This window comes from Colletotrichum orchidophilum (assembly GCF_001831195.1).
Source record: "Colletotrichum orchidophilum strain IMI 309357 chromosome Unknown Scaffold_108.1, whole genome shotgun sequence".
In the NCBI taxonomy this organism is placed as follows: Eukaryota; Fungi; Ascomycota; class Sordariomycetes; order Glomerellales; family Glomerellaceae; genus Colletotrichum; species Colletotrichum orchidophilum.
This window is the reverse complement of record NW_019173064.1, coordinates 116,218-141,974: the sequence shown is the minus strand read 5'-3', so window position 1 is coordinate 141,974 and position 25,757 is coordinate 116,218. Positions and strand designations below refer to the sequence as shown.

General features: G+C 52.5%; 9 protein-coding genes across 9 annotated transcripts; 3 read left to right on the top strand and 6 right to left on the bottom strand.

Annotated features, from left to right (window-relative positions):
- Positions 1–3,049: 3,049 nt before the first annotated feature.
- Positions 3,050–4,692, top strand: CORC01_10711 (LEM3 family/CDC50 family protein; the record flags this gene model as incomplete). Its single annotated transcript, XM_022622338.1, has 7 exons — positions 3,050–3,149; positions 3,255–3,291; positions 3,356–3,452; positions 3,508–3,901; positions 3,957–4,298; positions 4,352–4,514; positions 4,578–4,692. 7 exons carry the CDS (start codon positions 3,050–3,052, stop codon positions 4,690–4,692), a joined length of 1,248 nt encoding a protein of 415 aa, XP_022471183.1.
- Positions 4,693–5,607: 915 nt separating this feature from the next.
- On the bottom strand, positions 5,608–9,170 carry CORC01_10710 (FACT complex subunit SPT16; the record flags this gene model as incomplete). Its single annotated transcript, XM_022622337.1, has 5 exons — positions 5,608–6,710; positions 6,766–8,371; positions 8,429–8,550; positions 8,613–8,697; positions 8,808–9,170. Coding segments are annotated over 5 exons (3,279 nt in total), but the record flags the coding sequence as incomplete, so codon positions are not given.
- A 1,283-nt stretch (positions 9,171–10,453) lies between these two features.
- Positions 10,454–11,174, top strand: CORC01_10709 (carboxymuconolactone decarboxylase; the record flags this gene model as incomplete). Its single annotated transcript, XM_022622336.1, has 3 exons — positions 10,454–10,945; positions 11,023–11,068; positions 11,122–11,174. 3 exons carry the CDS (start codon positions 10,454–10,456, stop codon positions 11,172–11,174), a joined length of 591 nt encoding a protein of 196 aa, XP_022471181.1.
- Positions 11,175–11,759: 585 nt separating this feature from the next.
- On the bottom strand, positions 11,760–12,533 carry CORC01_10708 (uncharacterized protein; the record flags this gene model as incomplete). The annotated part of the gene is made up of 1 exon (XM_022622335.1): positions 11,760–12,533. One exon carries the CDS (start codon positions 12,531–12,533, stop codon positions 11,760–11,762), a length of 774 nt encoding a protein of 257 aa, XP_022471180.1.
- A 747-nt stretch (positions 12,534–13,280) lies between these two features.
- On the bottom strand, positions 13,281–13,542 carry CORC01_10707 (uncharacterized protein; the record flags this gene model as incomplete). Its single annotated transcript, XM_022622334.1, has 2 exons — positions 13,281–13,380; positions 13,454–13,542. Coding segments are annotated over 2 exons (189 nt in total), but the record flags the coding sequence as incomplete, so codon positions are not given.
- An 883-nt stretch (positions 13,543–14,425) lies between these two features.
- CORC01_10706 (uncharacterized protein) lies at positions 14,426–15,045 on the bottom strand (the record flags this gene model as incomplete). Its single annotated transcript, XM_022622333.1, has 2 exons — positions 14,426–14,671; positions 14,749–15,045. The coding sequence occupies 2 exons, from the start codon at positions 15,043–15,045 to the stop codon at positions 14,426–14,428; spliced, it is 543 nt and encodes a 180-aa protein (XP_022471178.1).
- A 1,243-nt stretch (positions 15,046–16,288) lies between these two features.
- Positions 16,289–18,010, bottom strand: CORC01_10705 (cysteine desulfurase IscS; the record flags this gene model as incomplete). Its single annotated transcript, XM_022622332.1, has 2 exons — positions 16,289–16,711; positions 16,910–18,010. 2 exons carry the CDS (start codon positions 18,008–18,010, stop codon positions 16,289–16,291), a joined length of 1,524 nt encoding a protein of 507 aa, XP_022471177.1.
- A 1,127-nt stretch (positions 18,011–19,137) lies between these two features.
- On the top strand, positions 19,138–20,613 carry CORC01_10704 (BAR domain-containing protein; the record flags this gene model as incomplete). The annotated part of the gene is made up of 3 exons (XM_022622331.1): positions 19,138–19,173; positions 19,283–20,531; positions 20,591–20,613. The coding sequence occupies 3 exons, from the start codon at positions 19,138–19,140 to the stop codon at positions 20,611–20,613; spliced, it is 1,308 nt and encodes a 435-aa protein (XP_022471176.1).
- Positions 20,614–22,411: 1,798 nt separating this feature from the next.
- Positions 22,412–24,487, bottom strand: CORC01_10703 (F-box domain-containing protein; the record flags this gene model as incomplete). Its single annotated transcript, XM_022622330.1, has 2 exons — positions 22,412–24,286; positions 24,350–24,487. 2 exons carry the CDS (start codon positions 24,485–24,487, stop codon positions 22,412–22,414), a joined length of 2,013 nt encoding a protein of 670 aa, XP_022471175.1.
- Between the last annotated feature and the right edge of the window lie 1,270 nt (positions 24,488–25,757).

The window sequence follows — 25,757 nt, the reverse complement described above, 5'->3', positions numbered from 1 at the left end:
TGAAAGACACCACTGGTGTTGGAAGGGGCTCTGACGCAGGAAAGTGGCAAGGCGTCCGAAATATGACGCCAAGGGAACAACACCAAGAAGGGAGACGGGACGAGATGGGTGTCGTGGAACGCTCAAGTTGAAGATCAGGAGTCTAGTAAAGACGATAACAAGGCTGCGAAAAGCAGAAGCTGCCGAAGCGAGATGACAAGCAATGGAAAGACAGTGTTTGAGGGGCTCAGCCGTGACAATTGGGTTGGGTCTGCGCGTGGCAGTGAATTGAGCTATCACTTACCACAGAGGAAGGAGCTAGCTAGTGGGCAATGATGATCTGGACAGGGAGCTGGCTAGCATTCGTGATATTGGCCGCCCAATATTCAGGTAAGAGGTTGCTGTCAACCAGACACTGGAGCAAAGGACTGGCAGGGCCGGGGAGAATATTTGTTGATAGCCAAGACGCGGATGAAGAAACAGGGGAGCAACAAGTGGAAGAGGAGGAGGAGAGAGAAAGGATAGGCTAACTTCGTGCGGTGTAGTACCTATTGCGAGGTCGAGGTTGTGAATGCAGCTAGCTTAGAAAAAGGACAGACGAGGGGTGAAGCAAGTGACCGATTACTTTTCCTGCTCTCGTGCTGTCGTCCGGGTTCGAGATTAGGCCACGGGGATTGCGTTCGCTTGTTTGTTCAGTTCGAGGGAAGCGGGAGGAGGCGACGAGATGAGAGCACGAAATGAAGAATAGCAGAAGTGGAAAAGGCCAAGGGAAGGGAAGCTTTTTGGGTTCGGTTTAGGAACGTGGATTGCTCTGGGATGGGGGGGTTGAGAAGGTGGGGGGGTTGAGAAGCAGGAGGCACGGAGGGCCTTTGACGCATCGCTGCTTCCAGTCAAACAGCAGCAGCAAAGAAGCAGGTGCTCCCCTCCTTCCACAAGGTGACGGTGAGGTCCTAGCTTTTGAGGGGCCCTGCTGCCCCGGCTGACCAGTCATGACCGTCGAAGAGTTCTAGAAGGCGCACAGATCAGTTTGTGGCCGGCTGCTGCTTCCCTTCCCTGCAGCCCGAAGTGTCCGGGCTTCACCTTCCAAGCCGCTTCGGTTGCGATTCTGTGCAGCTCTCAGCAACGCTTCTGACTGGCTCAACCTGCTTAACCCAGTCATCCCGGAACACCTTGCCTGCTTTCATTCCATTGCCTCCTTGCCTCCTTGCCTCAGACGACAAGTAGAGGTACGTACTCTCGGACTGAGGCACCTTGGATCCCCTGGTTTCGGCCATGTCATCATGGGGACGGCCTACCGTGGAATTTCAGGGCGCTTTCAGTGGGACTGACCCGTCCGCCCGCAATTGCCCCTCACCAAACCTCTCCTGCCAGTGGCTCGTTCATTCGATAGCCCGCTGATCAAAGCCGGTACAAGCCTATTAGGGATGCGGCCAAGAGGAGTCGGTCCCTTTCCCAGCTAAAGCTGTGGGAGCTGCATGGTCTCAGGATGCACTTCCTAAACGACACCTCGGCCGGCCGCTTTCACTTGGCCGCCTTGTCGAGTTCATCTCAGACAACCAAGTCTATCGTGCAGCCGAATGCTTCGTTGCGAACCATGTTCGCTTGCGAATGGATCGTTTCAAGCTCCGGTTCTGTCACGTATAAAATAGGCCTATACATCTGGACTAAGATGCAATCTTCTAAGAAAAAGTTGTCAAACTCAATCCAAGCATCTTTCGAGGTGCATTCAACAGTCACTATAATGTCTTCGTGTCTTGCTGTATAGCCTAATGTACCTGCAAAGTGTTTCCCCTTTGGCCAAAGGAACTTATGGCCAGTGAGGCTCCCCTTCGAATATGCGGATGGAAAATGTCTTGAATAATGTCAAGGCTCTTCCAATGAACCAAGCATTTCACAACACCTGCCTACTTCACCAGCCGCCCCTTTGTACAGAACAGTTAAGAAACTTACATTTCGTCTGTCATGAAGTATTTAGCCACGGTCATGATATATGTTTTCAGAAGACTGAGAAGATCGGAAGATTGAGAAACCATCGTGCAAGAGCTAGTGAATGCCTCATTTCATTCGGTATCACGAAGTGGAAAATGAGGAGAGCAAAACACACGTCTGAATGGCCCTTTGAAAGGTTTTGGATTGGAATCATAAAAAGAAAAAGAAGAAGAAAAAAGCAGTTGTAATTCTTTAACAATTCAAATGGGTGAATGCAGCTCGAGAAGAAGCAATTTGAGGAAGATGGTAGAAATCTGGCCCGCCTCAGAATCTATAGTAAACTATTTTTCTCCAAGATTTTGTGCATCCGATATGGTGTAGTGGCCAACATGATGCCCTCTCACTCACGTTGAGAGGTTAGGCATAGCCCCGAGTTCGATTCTCGGTTTCGGAAACTAACTTTTTTCCACTCCGGGCTGCCGATGTCCATCGCTCTTCCTTTCGTACCCGTATGTAGTACGGCGTCTTGTTTGTCTTCCCTACTTACCAAACAGGAAGTCGATCCTTGTTCATGCCTGCATCCCTCGTTCCGTCTTTCTTTTGGAGGTACCGACCCGGCCTTAGACTCACTCGACTGAACACCCGACTACTGAATATCGCCAAAAAGCACTGTGGTGGAGCTGTGGGTCTTGCAGTCCAAACATCCCTAGAAACAAACAACTCGGGACTGTGCAAGTACTCAGCAGGTACATGCATTGTGTCTTTTTTGCTCTATGGCAACATATCATCTTTTTCCTGATCAGAATATCTTTAGTAATCATCGTTCTCTGGGACTTCCTGACTGACTGACCTAGGCACTTTCAGTGTGCAGCTTGTGTCAGTGGACCGCACTGTAGGGCCCCAGGTGCTAACTGAACAGCGTCTGCCCGTGCTCCGTGTTGACGAGGAAGCGGGCTGCTCAGCCACGACGCTAGACCCAATACATGCATTGAACGCCAAGCCACACTCTCGCTGACTTCTGACTCTCCTGTCTGTCCGGTCAAGCGCATCCATCCTCACTTGGACTTCCACGACTGCAACCGATTGCCAACATCACCAACATCAATCGCGCGCGCACCTTCTCAGTGCACGATTACCCAATATGCCCGATCCATCGCCTGGTGTCAACCATGCTGACTCCATTGAATCGCAACTCGACACAGGAAAAAAGGATGACAAGAAGAAGAGCCGCCGACCAGCGAGTATGTGGAAGCCCCGGAACGAAGCCAACCTCCCTTCGGCGATCGCGGAAGTGCTGGAAAATACTGGAAACGAAGATAGCGATACTGATACAAGTTTCTGAATAGATACGGCATTCAGACAACAACGTTTGAAGGCATGGCAGTAAGTTTGTCAATGGCTCTTTGGACGATCCGTCGCAGGGGATCTCGGTGGCTGACTGCTACAGACCAATCTTGACGCCCAAGACGGTCCTGCCTCTGTTCTTTACGATTGGAATCATATTTGCCCCTATCGGCGGGCTCTTGCTCTACGCAAGCGCGAAGGTATAAATAGCCTTACTACACTCCAAGGGCCATTACTAAAACGCGCGCTTCAAAGGTCAAGGAAATCCGCATCGACTACACGCACTGCCTTACGGAAGCGACCTCCACTCTTGGTGAAATGGACTCGAAGTACATCAGCACTGCATTTAAGAGCGACGACCAGACGAAGAACGCCGAGTGGGCTGTGACAGACATCGATGTCACCGACGGACCGATAACATACTCAGCGAAGCAATGCAGAATCCAGTTCAGAATCCCGGAGGATATGGGGCCGCCTGTACTGTTCTACTACCACCTCACAAACTTCTACCAGAATCACAGACGCTATGTCGCTTCCTTCTACGACAAGCAGCTTAAAGGAAATGCCGAGTCCTCAGGCAACGTCAACAGCTCTTCCTGTGAACCCCTTGAGTGGGATTCGCATGCCAAGAAGCCTTACTATCCCTGTGGTGAGTCTTTCCGCAACCCGCTGGCTCGTGAAACCACGTATTCATACGGCAGCAGGTCTGATTGCGAACTCCATGTTCAACGATACGTTCACTTCGCCCCGCATGCTCCAAGAGGACTCGATTTACCCGATGAAGAATAACTCGGGTATCGCCTGGGCGTCCGATGCTGAACTCTACGGGGAAACCAAGTATGACCCAGCTGATATCATGCCGCCGCCAAACTGGAGGGTCCGGTACCCTAATTACACCACTGAGCACCCACCACCCAACATCGCCGAGTGGCAGGCCTTTCAGGTTTGGATGAGGACCGCTGGATTGCCGACTTTCAGCAAACTCTACCAGCGCAACGACGACGAGACCATGAAGGCCGGCACCTACGAGGTCAACATCACTGATAGTAAGTGCTAATCAAGCAATGCGACTTGATGATTAGTGCTAATTCAGACGTAGACTTCCCGACCACTGAGTACAAGGGAAGCAAGTCCATCGTCATCACCACACGCACGATCATGGGTGGCAGAAACCCATTCCTGGGTATCGCTTACATAGTAGTCGGTGGCATGTGCATCCTCCTGGGTGTGATCTTCACTGTCACTCATCTTATCAAACCGAGGTGAGTAAAGCACCCTACGCCCCTGAATATTCTGCAAAAACCAAATACTAATGCTTCGCGCAGAAAGCTCGGTGACCACACTTACCTCTCCTGGAACAACGCACCCGGCTCCAAGCCGGGTGCCGGCCCTAGCTCAGCAATGGCCTCAGGTCGCGAAGTACGACCCGGCGAAGCTTAGAAGGCCTGCGATGAGTTGCTGCGCCCTCCACGTCCACGTGCAGCATCTGGCTCCACTGAGCCCTCTGTGGCATCGACAGGACTGGCGTACAGTATCACTGCGTCGTCAGCCGGGGATCAACGCATCATTTCCCCATTGTCGCATCTCTGAGGTCGGGGCAAGCGGGTGCAGCATCATCACGCCGGAGGGCTAGTACCACAGCGTTTTTGTATGGAATGACATGAGATTGTATGAGTAACGGGGACCTCGACTAAATAAGGAACAACCCGCCCTTCACAGCGTCTCCCGCTGCCTAGGAGAGGTTCAAGGAAAGGGGGACATTTGTGTTTTGGTATTTTTCCACCGGCTGGTCAACGACGTGCATTGTTTGTTCTGCTTCTTCTTTAATGACTTTCCTTGTTGTTTTTTTTACCTTGCATGTGCTTTTAGGAATGAGGGCCGGGTGGGCAACCACTAGAAACCAACAACCGATCGTCCTTAGCTTACCGAGGGAATCTGGAGTTTGAGGGTTCAAGGTCAGGTAGACCAACAAATTAGCTTACAAGGCATGATTGAATCAGTCCCGTAAGAAAAACATCTCGCATTATACGTCGTATTAAGCAAGGGACGCTAAATAAAGCGCTTGCATGCCCTTTTCGGCTTCCACGCTGATGAGTTTGGGGGGAGGATCCATCATGTCCGTTCTGGAATTGTCATCGATTAATAAGAAAGCTATCTGTTCCGTCGCTCTGAAGGCCGCAAGAGGCGGCCCGCATTCACCCAGGACCTCCCCATACTCTCTCACCCCTAGACGCCTACACAACAAATTTGATAATACAGTTGATACCAAAAACAATGCACTTATGGAAAACGCTTCCGTGTGCATCTGCGGTCCGCCATCTTTCGTCAAAAGGTGCTCATAATGGAGTCAAATGCTCAGTGCTTCCTCTTCTTGCGGCCCCGGTCGTCGTCGTCACCGCCTCGGGCATCCTCTCGATCGCGCTTCTTGGCCTTTGCCTCAAGTTCGTCCCAGTCCTCGCCCTCGTCCTCATCGCTCATCTCAGCGTCGTCTTCCTCGTCGGAGACATTTGAGCCAAAGTCGGAGTCTTCCTCACTGGATTCGGAGGCCTCATCAAGCTCGTCAGACTCGATCTCAAAATTACTCTCGGGCTCAGACTCCTCTCCCTCGTCGTCGGACTCCGCCTGAAGGAAGGACCAACCACCATCGATGAAGAATTGATGGGTATCGGCAGTGACCGTCTTCATGATCGTTGGCCAGTTCAGGTTGAGAGGACCCTCCGAGTATGCAATGTCTGAAGAGTCCAAAAATTCCTTGACATGATCGAGGAACTCGACTGGAATGGTGTTGACGTGGTACGGTGCTCTTGTAAAATCTTTGAAGACGAACACAAGATCAAAGTTCTTCAGACCGAACTGTACTCGTTCCAGATGAGCCACTTCTATGTCATCCAATGTGATGACCATGAAAGGTGGTTCAACGACCTGGATCAGGCACTCTGTGGTGGGCTGGATGAAGACATTGCTTCGGAACGGCACACCATGGAAGCCGAGGTCTCTGATGGGAACATCTACCTCAATGTTTTCGTTCTTGCCGGCCTCGGCGATCTTTTGTGCGAAGCCTTGGAACAGACGGTCAAGCTCGGCACGGCGACGGCGCTCCTCTTGCTCCTGCTCAAACTCGTCCTCATCGCCGTAGCGGTATTTTCTCTTGCGATTGCCCGTCTCATCGAACTGGATATCAGTCGCCTCGCGATAGAACTGTACATCCTTTGTCTTTTTCTTGTTGGCAACCATGATGGGGTCTTTCAAGTGAATGTGGATGATGACGATCAACTCGTGCTGGCAAGGTTGGAAGAATAGGTGGCGGACGTTTGAGAACAGAATGTCGACACGTTGCTGCGTGCTAAGCGGTGACTGGTATCGGATACCATTCTGGTGGATTTCCACCTTACCAGGGACTCGCTTTCCTTCCATGGCAGGGCGAATGAAGACATTGTCGAGCACAGCAGGACGGCGATCTGTTGTGATTCATTAGTAGGCACATCAAGACTATCAGGGAAGAGGGTGGCTTACTTCTTATTTCGACGAGCTTGTCCTGCTCGACAACGTCCTCCAGCTCCTTCTTCTCCTGCTCCTTCTTGTTCACATCCCGCTTCATGTTGGAAATCTGAGTGGCAATTTCTTGGTAGCGGTCGCCATCCGTCGACCGGAACGTCAGACTTCTGACGAAATGAGCTGATGCATCCTCGAAAGGCTGGTCATCTTTGCGACCGACACCCTGACCTGGCGAGAGAAGGTTGATTCTGAGGAACGACCAGTCACCCTCGTCACTCTTGCTAGCATTCTTGATCGTGTTGATGTGGAATGGTACAGGGCGACCCATGACGGGTAGAACCACTGTGTCGTTTCTCGCATCGACCACAATCTGAAGTTCGCGGACCTTGGGAGGAAACTGATTGTCGCGCTTGTATGAGTCAAAGCGTTTGAACTTCTTGACCTCTTTACCGTTCTGTCCACTAGTGGATTCGGAGAAGCGCGCCAAACCCTCTTTCTGCTTCTTTGACGCCAAGTCCTTCTGATGTTCCCGGCGTCTCTTGTCCGCATCGTCGTCGACTGTGGTTGTCCGCTCAGATCTCAACCTCGTAGAAGTGATGTTTTTAGTAGCAACAGCACCGACTCGGGAGTCCTTCTTCTCCTTCTTGGGTGTGGGCTGGGCCTCCTCCTCGTCTTTGAAGAAGAAGGAATTTGAATCCGCGTCAATGGGAGTCTCTCCGGTGAAAACGACTGCCTCGCTTGAGGTCACACGAATCGTGTCGGTGATGACCAAAGAGTAGATCTTGCTACTCTTGTCCTGGGGTTGAGGGTTCTCAATATCGCTGAAGCCGGTCGTGATGACGAGCGTCATGCCATCCTTCAGGGCTCGGGAATTCTTGGCGTTGAGAATCAAAGTCGGGTCTCTATTCTCCAAACCGACACCCCAGCCAACGTTTTTCAAGAAGTGTTTCTCCAAATCAGGTTTCTTGGCCTTGATCATGCTCAAAGCCTTGTTGTAGACCTCCTTGATAACGACGCCATCGCGAACCTCTTTGAGGATCATGTTGTGAATGTTGAAGAGGAGCTTGTAGTTGCTCTCTTGCGATTTGTTCGGGTCCACAAGGTACGTACGAGCGATAGCCGAGCAGTACGATTTGTAGCGCAAGCCCATAGCAGCAACAATAGTGCCGGGGTGCAGAATGTCGTCGTTGCTCTCCGAGTTCATCTTCAAGTCGTACTTGCCACCACTCTGCACGAGAGGTCCCAGTACCCAGTCCAGCTGTGCGGGGTCCAAGTCTGCGGGAAGTTTGGTCTTGTTCGGAAGCTCTACCGTCTTCCAGAATTTGGTATCATCGAGCTTTTTATCGACCTTATCTGCCAGCGCGCTGTGCTTGACCTTCTTCTCCTTATCAAGAATGTCCGACATTTCTTCGAGGAAAAATGGGGTCATCAAGGCGACACAGGCCTTGGAAGCGGTTCGCATGGCTCGGAGCTCGGTTTCGTCCTTCACGGAGAAGGCATGCTGGGAAAGGGCTTGTGAAACGTCGACCTCTTCGATGTCCTTGCATTGGTCGGCGAAAACCTTCTTCCACTCTTCGATGAAGGGACCCTTGGAGGTGTCCTTGGCAATGGTGCCAACCTTGTTCTGCGAAGCGGTTGGGTCAGCGACGGTCGTCGTTGATCGCACGGAGCAATGACTTACGCCCGAAGACTTGATGACTTCAGCGAGCTTGACAAAAAGCTTCTCATTCTCAGCTGCGTCCTTGCCTCGGACAAGGACCTCTAGAGGGAATCGGCCGTTCTTCAACTGTTCCAAGTGTTTCGCTGAGATTGAGTTAGCTGACGCTCGCTGCGTGTGTGGCGCAGTCATGGTGAAAGTTCCTCACCTTTCTTCGCAGTCGTCAGGATGTAGATCTTCTCGGTGGTGAGCAGCATCATCGTCGTCGGGAATTCGTAGCCGAGGAGCCAAAACTAATTTCCCAATAACGTTAGCTTTCATTCTATGCATGATGATGATGATTATGATGGTAAACGCAATGGAGATGGTCGCGTTGTCGCGGATCGGAAGGGAGGCGACTAACATGCATGGCGTTGTTCTTGTGCAGCTCGGGGACCTCCTCCACCTTGCCCATCATCACGACGATGGATGAGGCGCCGTGGAAGATATTGCCATCCTTAGATCGCAAGTCATTCTTCCAGGCGCTCGCGAAACGCGAAACGCGCTCATGGAAGGCCTTGTTGTCGATCTTGATCTCCGCCATCGTCGCTGCGCGGTGAGTGACGGATTCAGTGGCAGAGAAGGGGTTGAAGAACGAAAGATTCCAGGTTGCTGCTGGCGACGCGAGATCCCGAAAAATCCACCGCGTAAATTGGTAGAGGTATGAGCTGTTCACGTGACCTGCCTCGCGCTCTACTTTCTTACCTCCTAAGGTTCTAGTTCCTACCTAGGCAGTCACGTCAGTAGGTAGGCTGGATGTTGCTGGGGTCGCGGCGCGATTGCTACCTACCTAGGTAGTGGAGCAACCGGTGCAGAACCTGGCGGGGGAAATGTAAATTGTCTGTTCAGTCACCAGTGTCTAGGTGGCCAGCTAAGGTAGCGCAAAATGCGCTGAAGCAGTTGGAGCTTCGGCAGCAAGGCACCTAAGGTAAGGAAAGGTCATTGCGACTTTCGGGTAGGTACCTTAGCCTAAGGTCAAAGCTTTCAGGCGGGTTTTTTGCGAAGCCCCTTACTGATTTGGCGTTATTGCTTCGAATATTTTCTTGAGGCAACATCAATGGGAATTCAGTCATCAAGAAGAAGGCCCCTCCGGCGCAATACCTAAGGTAGGCAGGCAGGCGCCAATGGTCCGGTAGTCCTACATTCTGGAAGAGATCTGAAATACCCAGGCACCTTAACATCAATGCTTAAGCGTACACGTTGAGAGCTCTTGTCTACCAGACTGACTTGACTTCCTTGGCACCTATTTGAATGTATGCCCAATGTTAGCAAGGAAGCAGCCACAGCCACAGAAGAGAGACGGTCCACTAGCAAGCCTTTAGGAACATTGGATGCATCTCGGTCAAGCACATAACGTACCTTAGTTGACCGTTTTTGAGAAGATCAGTCCATTCCATCGTCGCATTAATGTTCGATTCTTTAGAACAGCAAATTCGGACATGATGACCTGACCTGTGCTAGCAGCATATGCTCAGCTATGCCTCTCTGAAATCCAACTCCATATTTCCTCATGCAAGTCATCCACAACCCCCGGGTAGGTAGATGAGACGCTCTCGCCGAAAAAAGGATTTCCACCCGCTACCGACACCCTAAGACCGTACCCGACAATTCCGACGTTCTTGGGAAACGTTCATGTCCAGCGACACCGGTATCGTGGCCCGCCGGGACAGTATTCAACCGGAGGCCCAGAAAACTGAGGGGGAGGGGGAAGAACGCTCGCTCGGCCCGCCCGATTTTCGGGAGGTGGAGACGGGACTTACACGCAACCGGGGTCCCCAAGCCCCGCGTAACCCCTCGGGACGCAATAAAAGAAGGCCTGTCGGAAACCTAACTCCTCTCACTTGAGGCCGTCACTTCACGAAACAGAACCACTGCAGCACATACATGAGCTCATTCTCAAGGTTCTTGAACCTTTTCAAACGCAGAAAGATACCACTCGTAGCCCCCAAAGTAACACCACCGAGAATCCTAAACCACTCTCCCTTCTCCTCTCCTCAAACCCCGTCCAAAATGCGTCTCCCCTACGTCCCCAACCCTCCCCAAACCACCACCCCCGAAGACGCCGCCATCGTCTCCCGTATCCAAGCCCGCCGGAACCCCCGACCCCTCCAGGCCCTAGACCTAACCCTCCTCCACGCGCCCCCGGTCGCCGACGGCTGGAACTCCTTCCTCGGCGCCGTCCGCACACAGACCACCATCCCCGCCGACCTCCGCGAGCTCGCAATCTCCCGCGTCGCAGTCGTCAACAGGGCCTGGTACGAGTGGGGCCACCACGCGCCCCTCGCCGTCGCCGCCGGCGTCTCCCCCGAGGGCATAGACGCCATCAAGGTCGAGACACCGCTGGAGCTGGCCGCCAGGCCTGCGCTGTATCTGAGCGAGAAGCAGTGGGCCGTGCTGGTGTACTCGGACGAGATGACGAGGAACGTCAGGGTCAAGGACGAGACTTTTGCCAAGCTCAAGGAGCTCTTTAACGAGAGGGAGGTGGTGGAAATTACGACGACGGTAAGTGCTTTCGTGAAGGAGGATGAGAGCGCGGACTTGATGAAGCTGAGGGGTTGAGAGACTGACGATGAATCTAGGTTGCTTGCTATAACTGTGTGAGCCGATTCTTGGTTGCTCTGGATGGTAAGATGAAGTTCCCGAATTCCCAAATTTGGCTGGTTCTGATAATGAAGCAGTTGGTGAGAGGAACAGCACTGGGCCTGATGACGTGGCTCTGGCTTCTCACTAAGCCCTTAGACGGGCGATAAAGAAGGATGATAACAGCCGACGTATGTTTAAAGTCAAAGGCCCTATTTTGAAGTTGAAACTGGTTAGGAGAAGACTAACTGGATAAGTGTGGTGTAAGTGTGCCATGGAGCTAATGATGCTGTGGAAAATGGGTATCTCATCTAAGGGAAGCGATATGTATATCCTCCCGAGAAAACGGTTTAAAACAGTACAAACTACCTTCCTCTCGGCGCTCCTCGTGAGCATCCGTGTTCCCTTGCGCCTGTAACCCCTTCATGTTCTTCGTATAAACTCGTGCCCGCCGCGGAGAGCACGGGCATGGGAATGTTGGCAGACCGTCTGCCAGTGAACTTCCCCCCTGAAAAATATTATGCTTTTCTGGGGCCTCAAGCTGAGTGCCACCGGATGATGTGTCGTCTGTTCCAAATGCATATGCAAGTGTTCGTACGTCGTTAGTGCCATGTAACCTGTAGCGATAAGCCGTTATGTCATTTTTTGTCGTAGTTTGCGTGTCTGCTGTTGCCGTCTAATGTCCCGACATTTTCCCACGTCTACCGCAAGCAACACTCCTGAATCCATCGTTCAATCATATCGTCAGCTTGGAATTAGCCAACTCTTGTTCGATGGATCTCTCGATGGAGGAGCGTCGCTTGTGCATCCGGGGACTCTTCTGTAGCTCCTGAACCACGCCAGCCCACCCCAGTTTGTGCCCAGGTTGCGTGTTCTCGTGATGACCGATGGCTTGGGTGGTTAGCCTCCTCAGCGGCGGCCGCTCTCGAATCTCCTCCGTCAGGGCGCGCGTTAAGTGGGCGTTCATGTTGGCCATCGGGGGCGTGAAAGGAGAAACAGGCGTTTTTTCAGGGTCCTTCTGCGGTGTTATCGGTGTTGACACGGGCACTTGACGTTCTCCTGTGACGTTCGCCCGGTCCGCAACCACACCCATGTATACTACGAGGAAGCGCATCCTCACAAGATCCAGCCGGCGCACGCGCTCCTCAAGACCGCGGCGCTTGCTCGCCCAGAGAAGGCGGGCGCTCAGGCGCAGAGAAGTGGTGTCTTCGGAGAGAAGCAACAAGTTGATATCCTCACGTAGGTCGTCGCCGCCCTTCTGGATCTCGCGCAAGAGGCGACCTAGACGGAGCTTATCTTCAAGGCGCTGGACCTTGGCAATGTCGCGGTCGTAGCTCTCGTTCTCCTCGACCGAGAAGTCGACGGCATCGATAAAAGATGCGATCTCGTTGGGAGCGACACGATAGGCAGTGATATATGTTGTAAGTATCTGGGAGAGGACGACGAGGGAAAGGAGGAGTGCGGTCAGGATCAGGACGAATGTCCACTGGCGCGCCTCCGTCTCGGCCATGGCGGAAAGAGAAGCACGCAAGAGAAGAGTGTAAGTGGCCTATCAACTGGCAAGCGGCTATCGCACCATGATGCGACGGAAGGGTTGTTGGTCAACAAGTATCCGTAGGCCAACTAAGAGAAGTGATCCGCGACGGACAAAGGTAGTGGTCGAAGCAGCGAGATGGTACAGGCCAAATGTGCACGAGGATGAGGCAACATTGATGACGACGGAAGTGCGCACACGAAATCGTAGAGGAGGAAGGGCAATGAGGGCAAGGAGGGCTTCGAGGCGGTACTGGCAGGCTGCCCGGTGACGGCGGCAGAAGGAGTGTCGTTCCGCAGTGCTGTGCGCGCCAGTACGACGTTAGGGTCTGTAAGTCGTGTGTTGCAGATGCAGCGCAATCAAATAATGCCTCCTCTTCCATGCTTCTTCTTCCTGCCCCTCTTGGATGCAGCCTCCCTTGCATCTTTCTGTTCGTGAGGTGCAGCCACTGGGCGGTATGAACCAATTAATGACACCGACGTCGCTCCAGAAGGGTCCCGCTTGTCGACCGTGGGATGCGACGCTTCCATGGTTGGTCGTCTCCCCTGCAGCTGCATATGGGAGTGTCACCTGTCACTGGACAGGCGAGGGCGAACTTCTGTTTCCAGTATGGCTTCACTGTGGCCCGAACGTGGCTTGAGAACCGATCCGATGGGGCCGGCGTCCTTCTTCTACCTTACACAGTAGTAAATCGAGAAAGGGAGAGAGGGGCCTAGGTACCTATCACCGAGGGCTGAGCTTGTGACCAACAGTAGCACCCTTCATCGCCGCCCTCATCTTCGGGGCTTCGTTTGGTGGATTTGTCTCTACTTTATCCACTATGCTGCATATCGTGGGCAGGCCGCAGAGTCCACCGACTTTGACTTAAAGGGGGGGGACCTCGGGCGGATTGTTACCTCTGGCAGTAGGAGACGCGACGGGAAGGGCTAGAACCTATAACCTGGAATTCAGCATGGCGGACGGCGGTGGGCAACGGCTGAGGGGTAGTCGATGGGGAGATTTCTGGCGGTCAGCGATGAGACAAGATGAGATGAGACGAGGACGGAACGCTATGTCTGCTGGTGCTGGTGCGATTTGCCTAGCCGAAATCGTCATGTAGGTTAAGGTATCCGTGGAGAAGCGAGGAAGTATCAAAAGTGTGCAGCTGCAGGACACCATCCGTGCTGCGGTGTTGAGACGTGCTTGCTCGCTTGTCTCCAGTACCTTACCTTGATTTCAGTCAGGTACCTTACATACTGTGGAAGCGCCATAAAATGCCATCCGAGCACTGTAACCTGCAGCCACGCACCAGCGATGTAAGTGGATACTTGCATGCTTATAGCTTACTAACTTTTAACCCTTGCAATTGCACTGCGTTTGTGCTGCAGTTCAGGTCAGCGGGGAAATTTAGCTCTTTGGATCACCGGTAGGTGCATGATGACTGATAGCAAGGTGCTGTATCAATCTTCACCACTTGACGCTGCCAGAGTACGCTGCCAGAGTAGAGCACTTTGTTTCCATACCTTCGTGAAGTTTGGTCCGATACATTTTGACACTGGTAGACTGATGTTTTCGCAGAGCCGTTTCCCTCTCAGACACGAAAAGCATCCATGGATCATATGAGCATTAGGCGCGTTATTCGTGCCGAAACCATTTCAGCATTCCGGCAGCTGTGAACTATCTTATTCGACAGTTAACTCGACACTTGGAACTTGAACACTTTCACGCAGTAGACTCGACATCGAGTGAGGTTGATGATTCAATTCATCATCCACCTGCAGGACTATTTGGAGATATGCATTCTCGTGCAAGGGGTATCAAAATCCATCTGTGTCCACAATCCTGTCAGCCGTCGCCTACGCCGCTGACCGAGCCAATGGTCAAGACATTTAGTGCTGTCTGGCCTCCGCCTGCTTCTGAATGTCATACTCGGCACCGCGCTGCTGAGTCTTGCCAGTGTCGTGCAGACCCTCATAGTGCTTCTGACCGGCCTTGTCGCCAGTGAGACCAGCGACAGCACCACCGATGGTGCCCTGGACACGGTTGCCGATCCCAGAGGTATAATCGTTGAGCTGGCCCTTAGCCTCCTGTTGCTGACCCTCAAGATTTTGTTCACGACCTTGCTGCTTCAAGTTCTGTGCTCAACAGTCAGCTTACTGAACAACATACGACAAAGATCTTATCATAATTTGAGATTCGTGGAAAAGCGTACCTCGGAGCCAATGAGACCACCGACAGTCTCCTTAGCAGAGCCAACGGTCTGATTCCATGAGCCGCCAGCGCGGTCGGGATCGTCCTTGCTCACGCCTTGGGCGGTAGCAGTGAAGCCGGGAATTTTAGCAGTAGCGTGGGAGGCATCGTGCTCAAGTTGTGCCTTATCCTGCTTATCCTCGCCCTTGTTCTGGTCGGCAGTGCTGCCGGTGAGGGTACCGAGGAGGTTCTGGGCAGCGCCCGAGGCAGAGTCGATGTACGACTTGAGGGTGGAAGTGTTGTCGTTGTTGGCAGCCATAATGAAGGTTGTGTGTTGATTGGTGTTTATTGGTTTGAGAGTATGATTGATTCAACGACGTCAAGTGTTTGTAGGTTGTGTATGATGCTTTGGTGAATGATGGGGATTGTTGATGATCAAGACAAGTGGTGGTAGTGAGGAGGATGTATGGTATTTATTATCAATGAAAGAACCGCGTCCAGGCTTCTCTATTTCTTCAGGCAGGCAGCATGTGAATCGCAATTGTTCTGGCAACCGCAATGGCATTTGCCAGGTGGAGCTGAGAAGTGTGATGTCATATTGGAGATGGCCCTTGTGGGCGCAAGAGCACAGAAGGGGGGGCAGCATGGAGAGCAACGCGGGATGGAGGGGCAGCTTCGCGCCTTCCATGATGTCATTTTGCGACTTCACGCCTTCTTCACTAGCGACCACGCCATCGTCGCCCCTTTCCCCAACGCCCCTTCGCGCTTGTCGTCTGGAAAGATGAGACGTCTCGTATAGGCCATGTGAGCCCACAACAGACGTAATGAAGGCCATTCTGGACCCTCCTCCTCCAACACATTACCTTTTGAGGAATGGTTGATGATGCACCTCTTCCGCTAGCCTTGGCAAGAGCTATCCCAAGCTTGCACACAATCAGACACGGCCATGCCGTAATGACATGGTCCAACGAAGCCTGCCTAGGTACTTCCCGCCCGGAGCGGAGGACTTCCAATTAGGTGATACTCGAATGATGAAAAAGTAGAATTGCCGTCAAATGCAAAAAGCCAGAACCAAGGTTCGGACTCTTTCTACTTTAGCAAAGGTAGCATCTCCGAGTGCGGGGGCTCGTAATCACCCAAGCTTCCCGGGTAATTTCACGTCGTTTTAGTATTCATGGAACGATCTGGCATTCGTGGTAAAAGGTTTCTCTGTTGACATCCACGCTGGGAGAAGTCGTTTTGACGCGGTCACTCACTACCTTAGTATACAGGCCAGATTCTGCAAAAACAGTGGATCGCCGCCCTGCCGACTCTAGCTGGCGCCTGATCTTTCCAGATAGAATCCTGACTTTCCGTATTCCCCGATCCCAACTCCAATGTCCCTGAGCAAAAACGAAAGGCTGGCTGTGAAGGTATCTCAAATGTGGGTTTTAATACAAGCTACTCCGGGTTGGACCGACTCGGGTGTTTTCTTGCAGGATCCTCGGTGGACTCGCAAGTGTCGAATGCTGAGGAGTGCAGATGTGAGATGCGCGGTTCACATCACGTCAAGGGCAATGCCCTTAATGCTGGCTCCATTGGATGGTGTTGAGGTCAACGCCCTCCTGAACTAGCTCCCAGAGCGGGCTCAACTCGCGCAAGAAGTCGACTCTCTCCTTGACTGCCTTGAGCACATAATCAATCTCCTGCTCGGTGGTGAAACGACCAATGCCGAATCGGATGCTACTGTGCGCGCTCTCATCGCTGTTGCCCAAAGCACGGAGGACGTAGCTGGGTTCCAGGGATGCAGAGGTGCAGGCACTGCCGGAAGACAGCGCGATGTCCTTCAGAGCCATGAGCAGCGACTCGCCCTCAACGTAAGCGAATGAAACATTGACGCATCCAGGGTAGAAGTGCTCAGGATCACCGTTCTGGGTAGTGTGTTCCAGCGACAAAAGGCCGTTGAGGAGGCGATCGGACAAGAATTTGATACGCTTCGAGTCGTACTGATGCATTTGTCAGTGGCAGGATACAAACACAGGAAACCATAAGCAAAGTAAAGGTTTGGGCTGGGTCAGACAAGTTGCTATTTATCAACATGGACGTCCTTGTCACGGGACATTCAGAAAGCCATGCATGTGTAGAGCGGATCATCAAACGGGTAGATTGAGGGAAAGGGGGAAACAACGAAATCTTTGACATACCTCCATTTCCTCGTAGGCGATGCGGCACGCTTCGCCAAAGCCAGCAACCAGTGGCGGTGCGAGGGTGCCGCTTCGCAATCCTCTCTCCTGCCCACCTCCGCTGATGATAGGGTCGAGTCTGACCCTAGGCCGGCGGCGAACGTAGCAAGCTCCGATGCCTTTGGGGCCGTAAATCTTGTGGGAGGAGATGGACATCAAGTCAATGTTCATCTTGTTGACGTCCATAGGAATCTTTCCGACAGCCTGCGCAGCATCGGTGTGGAAGAAGGTCTTCCTCTCCCGGCAAAGCTTTCCAATCTGCTCCAGCGGTTGGATAACTCCGATTTCGTTGTTCACGGACATGATACTGACAATGGCAGTATCCGGACGAATCGCCGCAGCTAGCTCATCCATGTCGATCAAGCCAGAGTTTTTGACTGGGAGGTATGTGACTTCGAAACCCTCATCTTGGAGATGTCGACAGCTGTCGAGAACGCACTTGTGCTCCGTCTGTGAAGTGACAATATGCTTCTTCTTTCCAGATCTGCCAAAGAACCTCGCGACTCCCTTGATGCTCATGTTGTTGCTCTCGGTGGCGCCGCTGGTGAAAATAATTTCCTTGGGGTCGGCACCGATAAGCTTCGCGATGTGCGACCGAGCCGTCTCAACTGCTTCCTCACTCTCCCATCCATATGCGTGTGTTCGCGAGTGCGGGTTACCGTAGATGCCAGTCATGAAAGGCAGCATGGCATCGAGGACGCGGGGATCGACGGGAGTCGTGGCTTGCATGTCGAGATAGATGGGCCGTTGGCCCTCCTCCATCGTGGTGACTTGCTTCAAAACTTCAGCCATGGGGCTAACCATTACGTTTGGCGCATCGGGAGACTGAGGGACAACGTCAATGAAGTCCTTCTTGTCAAGCTTGATGGCTGTTTCGATGTTGACCTGCGCATTGTCACGTTTCGTTTCCGAGACGTATCTGCGCTGCTGAGATAATCTGTGGATTGGCGCAACCGCCACCCTCGATAACGAGGAAATACCTCTTGAAGGAACGCCCGGCACTTGCGTGTAGCGGCAGAGGCGACCTGCCTGCCTGATGGCGGAAGAAGTGATGCTAGCCATAATGTGTTTGTTGTTGATGGCGTAGGGAAGGAAAGGGACGCGGGCTTCGGGAAAGGGAAAGGAGCAAAAGAGAATTTCTAGAAGGAGGAGGAGCTTTGGATACACTTGCTACCTATGGGGATATTTTTTTGTGACAAATTGCATCGGAGACCGCCTCGGGGTCGGGGATAAAGGCGCGGGCCGTGATTGGCCAGATCTCGCGGCTCCTCCCAGATGATGACGTTTGCCATCCAGCTGCAGGCCTTTTTGGAAGGCGGTTTCGGCTACGGCACCTGTCAGGTCCGACGCCCCCGAAGACGCAGAGGCTCAAGATTGGGCAGCGCCTCGTAAGGTCACGAAGCCTAGGCGGGCGCGGCAGGGAAGCCGAAGGTTGCAAAGGGAAGGTATTCTATACTCTGTACCTCACCTTAGGTAAGGTGCCACCTTAGGTACCTTACTTTACTGGGCTTGCTTAAGGTAGTCAAGGATGATTAGCTAAACAGAACGTAAACGGGCAGGCCTCCCAGGACCTGAACAAGGTGAGTTGGGCCATTGCTGAACGCGGCGGACTGGGGACGAGGATCTTTGGAGAGACGGGCTCTCGGAGTCGCCCTACTCTTCCACCGCTTTCGCCGCGACCGAGCAATTGTGTTCCATCCACTTGCCTTTCCTCCTTTTGCGTTGTTCAATCTCCCAAACCGATACTCTGAATATCTTCAAGCCCATCTCCTTCTTTCCGCCTGATCCTTTTCTGAAATCCCTCCACACCCACAAACCGTAGCGTCACCACGGCAAAACACCTGCCATTCACCTGAACGTGCTCCGTTCTTGCCGCTGACCCCGCCAGGGACCTACTTTAGGTACCTTAGCTTCTGCATAGTAGCGCCTTAGCTCTTGTCCTTCGGCACCTTATGCGCCACAGCCAAGCGACATTGCGCAGAAGCTGACTGACACAGCCACGCCTACGTCGTCACCAGCGACAATCAGGTTGCGAGAGCCCACACCTCATAAGGCTGGACATCGAATACCCTCAAGCATCGAAGACACTCGTCATAACTTTAGCCCACGACACCACCTTCTCTGCCCTTCATTGGCACGACTTTTCAAATCTTTAATCCGACATATCACCATCACAAATTCACCCCGCCATGAGCTTCCGGGGCTTTCAGAAAAGCGTCATCCGGGTACGTGTGTCCACTTAATGAGGGGTCTTCCAGTACCTTTCGCGCTGTGACGTGAAGACGGAACACAAAATTTGGCTGACTGTTGATCTCCTTTTTCCACGACGAACAGGCGCCCCAGCAATTCAAGTCGCGCTTCAACATTGGCGAGCACACAAAGGATGCCGTTTACATCGATTCCGAGCGCAGATTTCAGGAGCTGGAAACCGAAACGAAGCGATTGCACGATGAATCCAAAAAATACTTCGACGCCATCAACGGCATGCTCAGCCATCAGATCGAATTCAGCAAGGCCATGACCGAGATCTACAAACCCATATCCGGTCGCATGTCGGATCCCGACAGTTTAGAGGTTCAAGGCAACCCCGAGGGCATCCGTGCCTGCGAGGAGTATGAGGCCGTCGTCAAGGATCTTCAGGAGACTCTTGCGCCAGAGTTGGAGATGATAGAAAGTAGGGTTATTCGCCCAGCCAACGAACTCCTCGATGTCGTCAAGGTCATTCGCAAGTCAGCAGCGAAGCGCGAACACAAGAAGCTCGATTACGACCGGCACCGACAAACTCTCAAGAAGCTGCAAGACAAGAAGGACCGGAATGCCAAGGATGAAAAGGCTCTGTGGAAGGCAGAGAACGACGTGGAGCAGGCGACCCAGGAGTTCAACTACTTCAACGATCTCCTCAAGGAGGAACTGCCACGCCTCTTCGCCCTCGAACAACAATTCATCCAGCCTCTCTTCCAGTCTTTCTACTACATGCAGCTCAACATCTTCTACACGCTGCACGAGAAGATGCAACACTGCGACATCGGCTACTTCGATCTAACACTAGACGTGCTCGAAGCATTCCACAAGAAGCGAGGTGATATCCAAGAGCAGGCGGAAAAGTTATCCATTGTGAAATTCAAGACAACCGGTCAGAGACGCCCGGTTAAATACGGTGGCCGTCCCGCGATCGAGGGCAAGCCTCAACACCTGCTTACCGCTGGACCTTCTTCCTCTTCAGCCTCTGTAGCAACAACCTCAGCAGCGCCCACAAAGTACGGCGGTTACACCAAACAAGGAGAAACCGCCGACTCGAATCCGCCACCTCCATACTCTCCTCCGCCCACAAACGGAACTGCTGGTGGTGGACTCGCCGCCATCGCAGCAGCAAAATCAAAGCCCCCTCCGCCCAAGCCCAAGCCCAGCCGACTCAGCGGAGTGCCTGCGGCCGAGCATGTCACTGCCTTGTATGACTACGCTGCGCAAGCAGAGGGTGACTTGAGCTTCAGGACTGGCGACGTAATTGAGATCATCAGCAGGACAAAGAATGAGAATGAATGGTGGCAAGGTAGACTGAACGGAAAGACTGGGCAATTCCCAGGTAAGAATTCTTCACCGGCCCATATGAAACTAGAACAAAGGCTGACTTTGTTTGCGCAGGAAACTACGTGAAGTTGAATTGAGAGGCTAATAAAGACTCACACCCCACCAATTAAGATCGGCACCTGTGATTTTTACCCAAATACACTGTGCCGCAGAGGCACGTTAATGAACAACCGTTAGGGCATCGAGAAGGGAGGCGCGAAATACTTGCATTTGGGATCTTCGGCGTACGCAGAAGGGACTGCCCATCATTTCGAGTCGGAAAACATTTGGGCGAGAAGGGAAGGCAAGGGAGAGAGGGAAATTTGGATGGAGGGGGGAAGGGGGGGGAAAGAAGGCTTAGGAGAGAAGTCGCTTTGCTTTTACTTTGGGGAGCGCCCCTGTTACACGAGTCCGTCGCCTCACTTTTTCTGAGGTTTTCGGTGTAGAAAGACCGGCGTCGGCGACGGCATAGCAATGCCGAACCTTCTGATCCATACCTACTACGGCTCTTACGATTCTGGAATTGTTGTGTTGTCAAATCACAAAAACTTCCATGATCCTGCGAACATCGGCGTACTGCAAGAATTGCGTGATTCCACGAGAGATATCCCGCTAGTCGATTCACTTTTTGCTGTTTTGTATGCTGTTATGTGTCTCGTATCGGAAGCACTAAGAGGGGAGAATGAGGCTCTCTCCTTACCCCCCTTCTTTAGTTTTGACTGACATGTTCACCCAGCCTGCATATAGCTTCATGGTTGGTACCAGAACAAACAGCTGTGTTTCAATTTAAGCAGTCCAGCCGCCCGGGGTGCGCTCTCTGTCATGTAATTTCTCGATGAGCTGTATTGGAATTGGCATAGTGCAAAGATAATACGGGGTAGATACGGAAACAGGCAGGAGATTCTTTAGGTCTGGTGGAATTGTACTTGTGTATCCGTATCTGTAGGCGGCGTGCGTGACCTCCTCTTCCCAGGCCCCGAACCCCTGACTTTCCGAGGTACCATCGCGTCGTCAGTTGGTCATTACGCCGGCTTGGGCATGCAGCTCGATTCTATCCACCACCTTGCGCCCTGCTTTGCCCAGGTGCATGTTCGACGTGGGACAACCGGGGCGAGTCGACCAGGCTGTCATTGACGAAACCTGCTCTCAATCTGACCATTGACAACTGCGGCTTTGTATTGGCAAGCAGTGAGCAAAGACTGAGAGGCAGGCAGGCAGGCAGGCTAGCTGTCAGTTTCTCGAGGGAAAAGCTTTCGTGGAGGGAGGGAAGGCATTCATCATGTAAGACTCGAGGGAATATCAGCTCCTCCCGTGGTAGTATTGTCCAACCGGAGATCAGCTCTTACTTTCATCATACACGCCAAGGGTCGGTTTGTCACCTGTGTATCGCTCGTCAATATGACACAATTGTAAGATACGGAGTAATGAAGATGGATTTTAGAACGGGGGTCTGGCTCGCTCGCTTATGGCGAGAACCCCTTCTTGTACGTAAACTGGGGTAGGATAGGCAACTCTAGAGCTAGAGCCAGCCAAATTTCCCCATCGTGCGAACCAATTCTGCCCTCCAAGCGGGGGTGAGCAAGGAACTTTGGCAGAAAATAAGGCAACCGACATCCCCCTGTCCAATAACAAAAGCAAGGAGTCCGGGCCGACGCGACTGTGAAGGTTGAGCTGGCTGCCTGCAGTGACTAGCGACAGAAGGAGGAGTTGTCATCGGCCGAAGCCGTCCGATCCATGCCTTTTCCCGTCTTGAAAAATGAGTAAAGCCCGTTGGTTTGTATCTCGCCACGGGATCGTCGTCTTGGTCGCCCTGTCATAAAGGCACCAAATGAGATCTAGTGAGACGTCTAGAGCTTTTGAAAGACACTCTACAATGCAGCTAGCGACAGGCTGTCATCAGCAACATCGGCATGGGGCCGAGTCATCCTTGCAAAATGCGAAGTTGAAACCAACTGGTTGTCCAAGAGCGCAGATGGTCTGCAGATAGGCGGCCGAGGCTCTTCTTATCCAGGTTGGCGCATCTGGTTTGTCGAAGTCTGTGTGCATGCTGGCAGATGATTGTGACGGGTCAGGAATGGACCCCTCACTGAAAGAAGTGTTTCTTGAACCAGGTGCAGACACCAGAGACTGCGGTGTGGGATATGGCCCCTGAGGTCCAGCATCGTCGCCTTGTGTGGTTGTGTGGTTGCATAGCGGTCGTTTTGGGCCGCCAGGCCACCGGGTGAGTCCAGCGAGCTTAATGGAAGGGTCAAAACTGATGAAGACCAAAGGCCGTCTGGTCTGAGATCCCCTTTGTCCCATGGCGTATACCATAGAGCGCTCGTCCATGATCCCCGAGATATTACTGTACGTACTCTGACCTTTGGGGCAGAGTATGCTATCCAATGCGTCAAGGTGCATATTCCGTCGGCTCACGTCGACTTCCGGTAGCCACCATGAGATCTCGTTGGGCACGTGGGTCTGGTAGGGGACCTGAGCAGAACTGTCAGCGGGTGACTCATTCGGAATCCGGCCGGTTCCGCTTCGGGGGAAACGAGAAATTGAACGTATTTGCGGTCTTCGCGACATGGATTCGGCAGCGACAGGGTCGTTTACCAAGTCGATGAATGTTTCGCAAGACTGATTATATGAACGTATAAAACATTGACTCAGGGTTATAGTCGGCGATGTTGAGCCGTCATCACCCCTGTGAACGTGGGTTGTGTCCTCTTGCTTCTTCAAAGGGACTAGCTTAGTAGGAGAGCACCGCGGGGTTGAAATAAGTTCGGTTTGGTTGGTGTCAGCTTCGGTGTCCGAACCGTCGCCAGGATCCTCGGGATGGGCCGCAAATACGACCTCCGTTCGGTAGGCTGTTCTCACGCTAGAAGGTTCGTCGACGAGCCATTCCCTTCGGCATTCTGACACCATGATATTTCCAGTGACCAAGTCCTTTGCGAGCTGCAAAGTACTCCATCGATCATCTATCGGCCCGTCTTTGTGATCTCGTCTCAACATGGAATGTTTCGATGCCAGCTGCATGTCTCTAGGGTGGGTACTGCCGACTGGTATTCGAAACCCGTAATAGTACGACATGGAATCGTTCTCGTATACTTCAAAACTGGCCAGGCTAGATAAGCCATAAAAGAATTCGTCAATAATCTCGAAACAAACGGTAGACCCGATATCTGACCCAGCTAGGTCTTCGAGATCCAAGTGGCCAGGAATCCATTGCTTGGTCCGTGTATCAAATCGCCGTAGAATCCATCGTTTGAAGCCGTCATCCCCAGTCACCGAGTGAGTGCCATAGAAGAGATATTCTTGGTTGTTACGCACAAATAGCTTGGAGGTTGACTCGAGACGATGGGCTGTTAGAAGCTTCCTCTGCTCCACGTCGATAACGACAAGGCGATTTTGGCCCTCAGCACTGCGTGGGGTACTGCGTGGGGTGTAAAGACAAGACAAAACACCGTGGGCGAAGTGTATCGGACGGAACTTGTATTTGCTGCTGGCGAGATTCGCCCCCGGAACAGATTGGAGCAACTTTCGAGTATCGATAGTGACCTCCAAGTCTGACGAGGCGTGCAAGTCGAGGAGGCGCAGTACCTCGTAACCTTCCGTATAACAAAGCGTGCCATGGCAGTAGATGAAGTCTACTGCGTGAGCGACAAGAGCTGTAGTGTATGGCGTGGCAGTGGCGATGGCGTTCCGAAGCTTGACCAGTTGCCGCAAACAGCGAGCATATTGCTTGGAGGAGCGGGCAGCTTGGAGCTCAGCTGAGTATGACGCGTGAGTCTAAGCCACCAAGTCAGCGCGGCACTCAAATGATTACATTTGTTGTCGTAGAATGATGCTCACCTCCAAGGCGGCCCGGCAAATGTCATCATTGTCCACGAGGTACCTGAACTGTCTGCAGGCGAGGCTCAAGTTGAAAATGTCGTGTAAATTCAGAGAATTTGCGATATATGTCATAATCTCGATAGGCAGCCTTTGCATCCTTGCAAAGTCGACGGCTGCCATAGACCCGCCTCTCGAACATTCGGTTGAGATGTTGTTGTAATAGGGTGAAGGATCAAATGCTGGACATTGGCAAGGCAACCTGGGAAGGATGTAGGTAGCTCGAGGGAGGGGTGGTCAAGTCACAACTACCTTCAGGCAACTGATTGTTGAGGCGGCCACTTGTTATGCAGGTTGAACTTTCCAGCCAGAGGGACGACTGTAGCTCATTATAAGGTGAATGTAAATGAGCAGAGTCTCAAAATCTCAGACACGCCCGGATCCAGTAGATCATTTGAGCCTCAGCTTGAGAGTCCCTCCGGTCCAGAACAGAGCTCTGAACAAAGCCTTCCTTCATATTGAACACTATATCTGTCCAAGACATCACTGGGCCTGTAATGGAGCTAAGGTAAATAATTTGAGCGAGATCCACCGGCCAATGCAGCCTGGTCCAGCGGGGTAATAAAAGAGCCTGTGTCTCTCGAATAAGCAGTACAACAGAGAGCCTGCTTGGTGGTTTGTGAAGCAAGTGGACGGCTCAGCAACGAACAACGACGAGCTGTACGAAAAAGACTACAGGGGTTCCCTAGTTTACTGACCTGGCCGGTCATTTGATCAGCATCGGGAATGCAGGAATACTCCCGTCTGTTGCCCGTCTATTGCCCGTCTTGCCCCGCAGGCCTCTGCTTTCCACTTAGCTCCACATGCGGCTCTGCGATATCAGGCTGCGCAGCGAAAAAGAGAGGTAATTACGGATACTTGGTACTCCCTTGGAGGAGTGTGGATCACTCGCGACCCCTGCACCTCTGCAAGGAGTCAAGGACAGCCACAAACATTGCACCCTAGTCGCAGAGCCTCAATCTCTCTCAAGTTGACCCGTCCGAAGGTAAGCAAGCTCCTCCTCCTCTCGAGGTTGGGCCCAGCAGCTGACTCTCGTCTAGACTTCCTCTTCTACAGTGCCATGCATAATCACATTGGCTGAGATGAGCTCCTTTCATCGAAAATGAATTTTCGGATCATGTCCATGCGGCTCTGCGGCTTTGTTTCCCCATGCCAACACCGCGTAGGCCAAACTTTTTTCTCTCCACGTTCTGAAAATATCGTCACTGCCTTACAGGTTGCCATTCGAGTGACTTGGGTCTAACAGTGCCCGTCATCTGCGTACATACCTCACTCAAAGTTTATATTTAGCATCATCAGCTTTGTTCTATTTCAGTGGAATGTCTGATTGCAACGCGATTCTAGCGACGTGCCTTACTCATGATCCTCT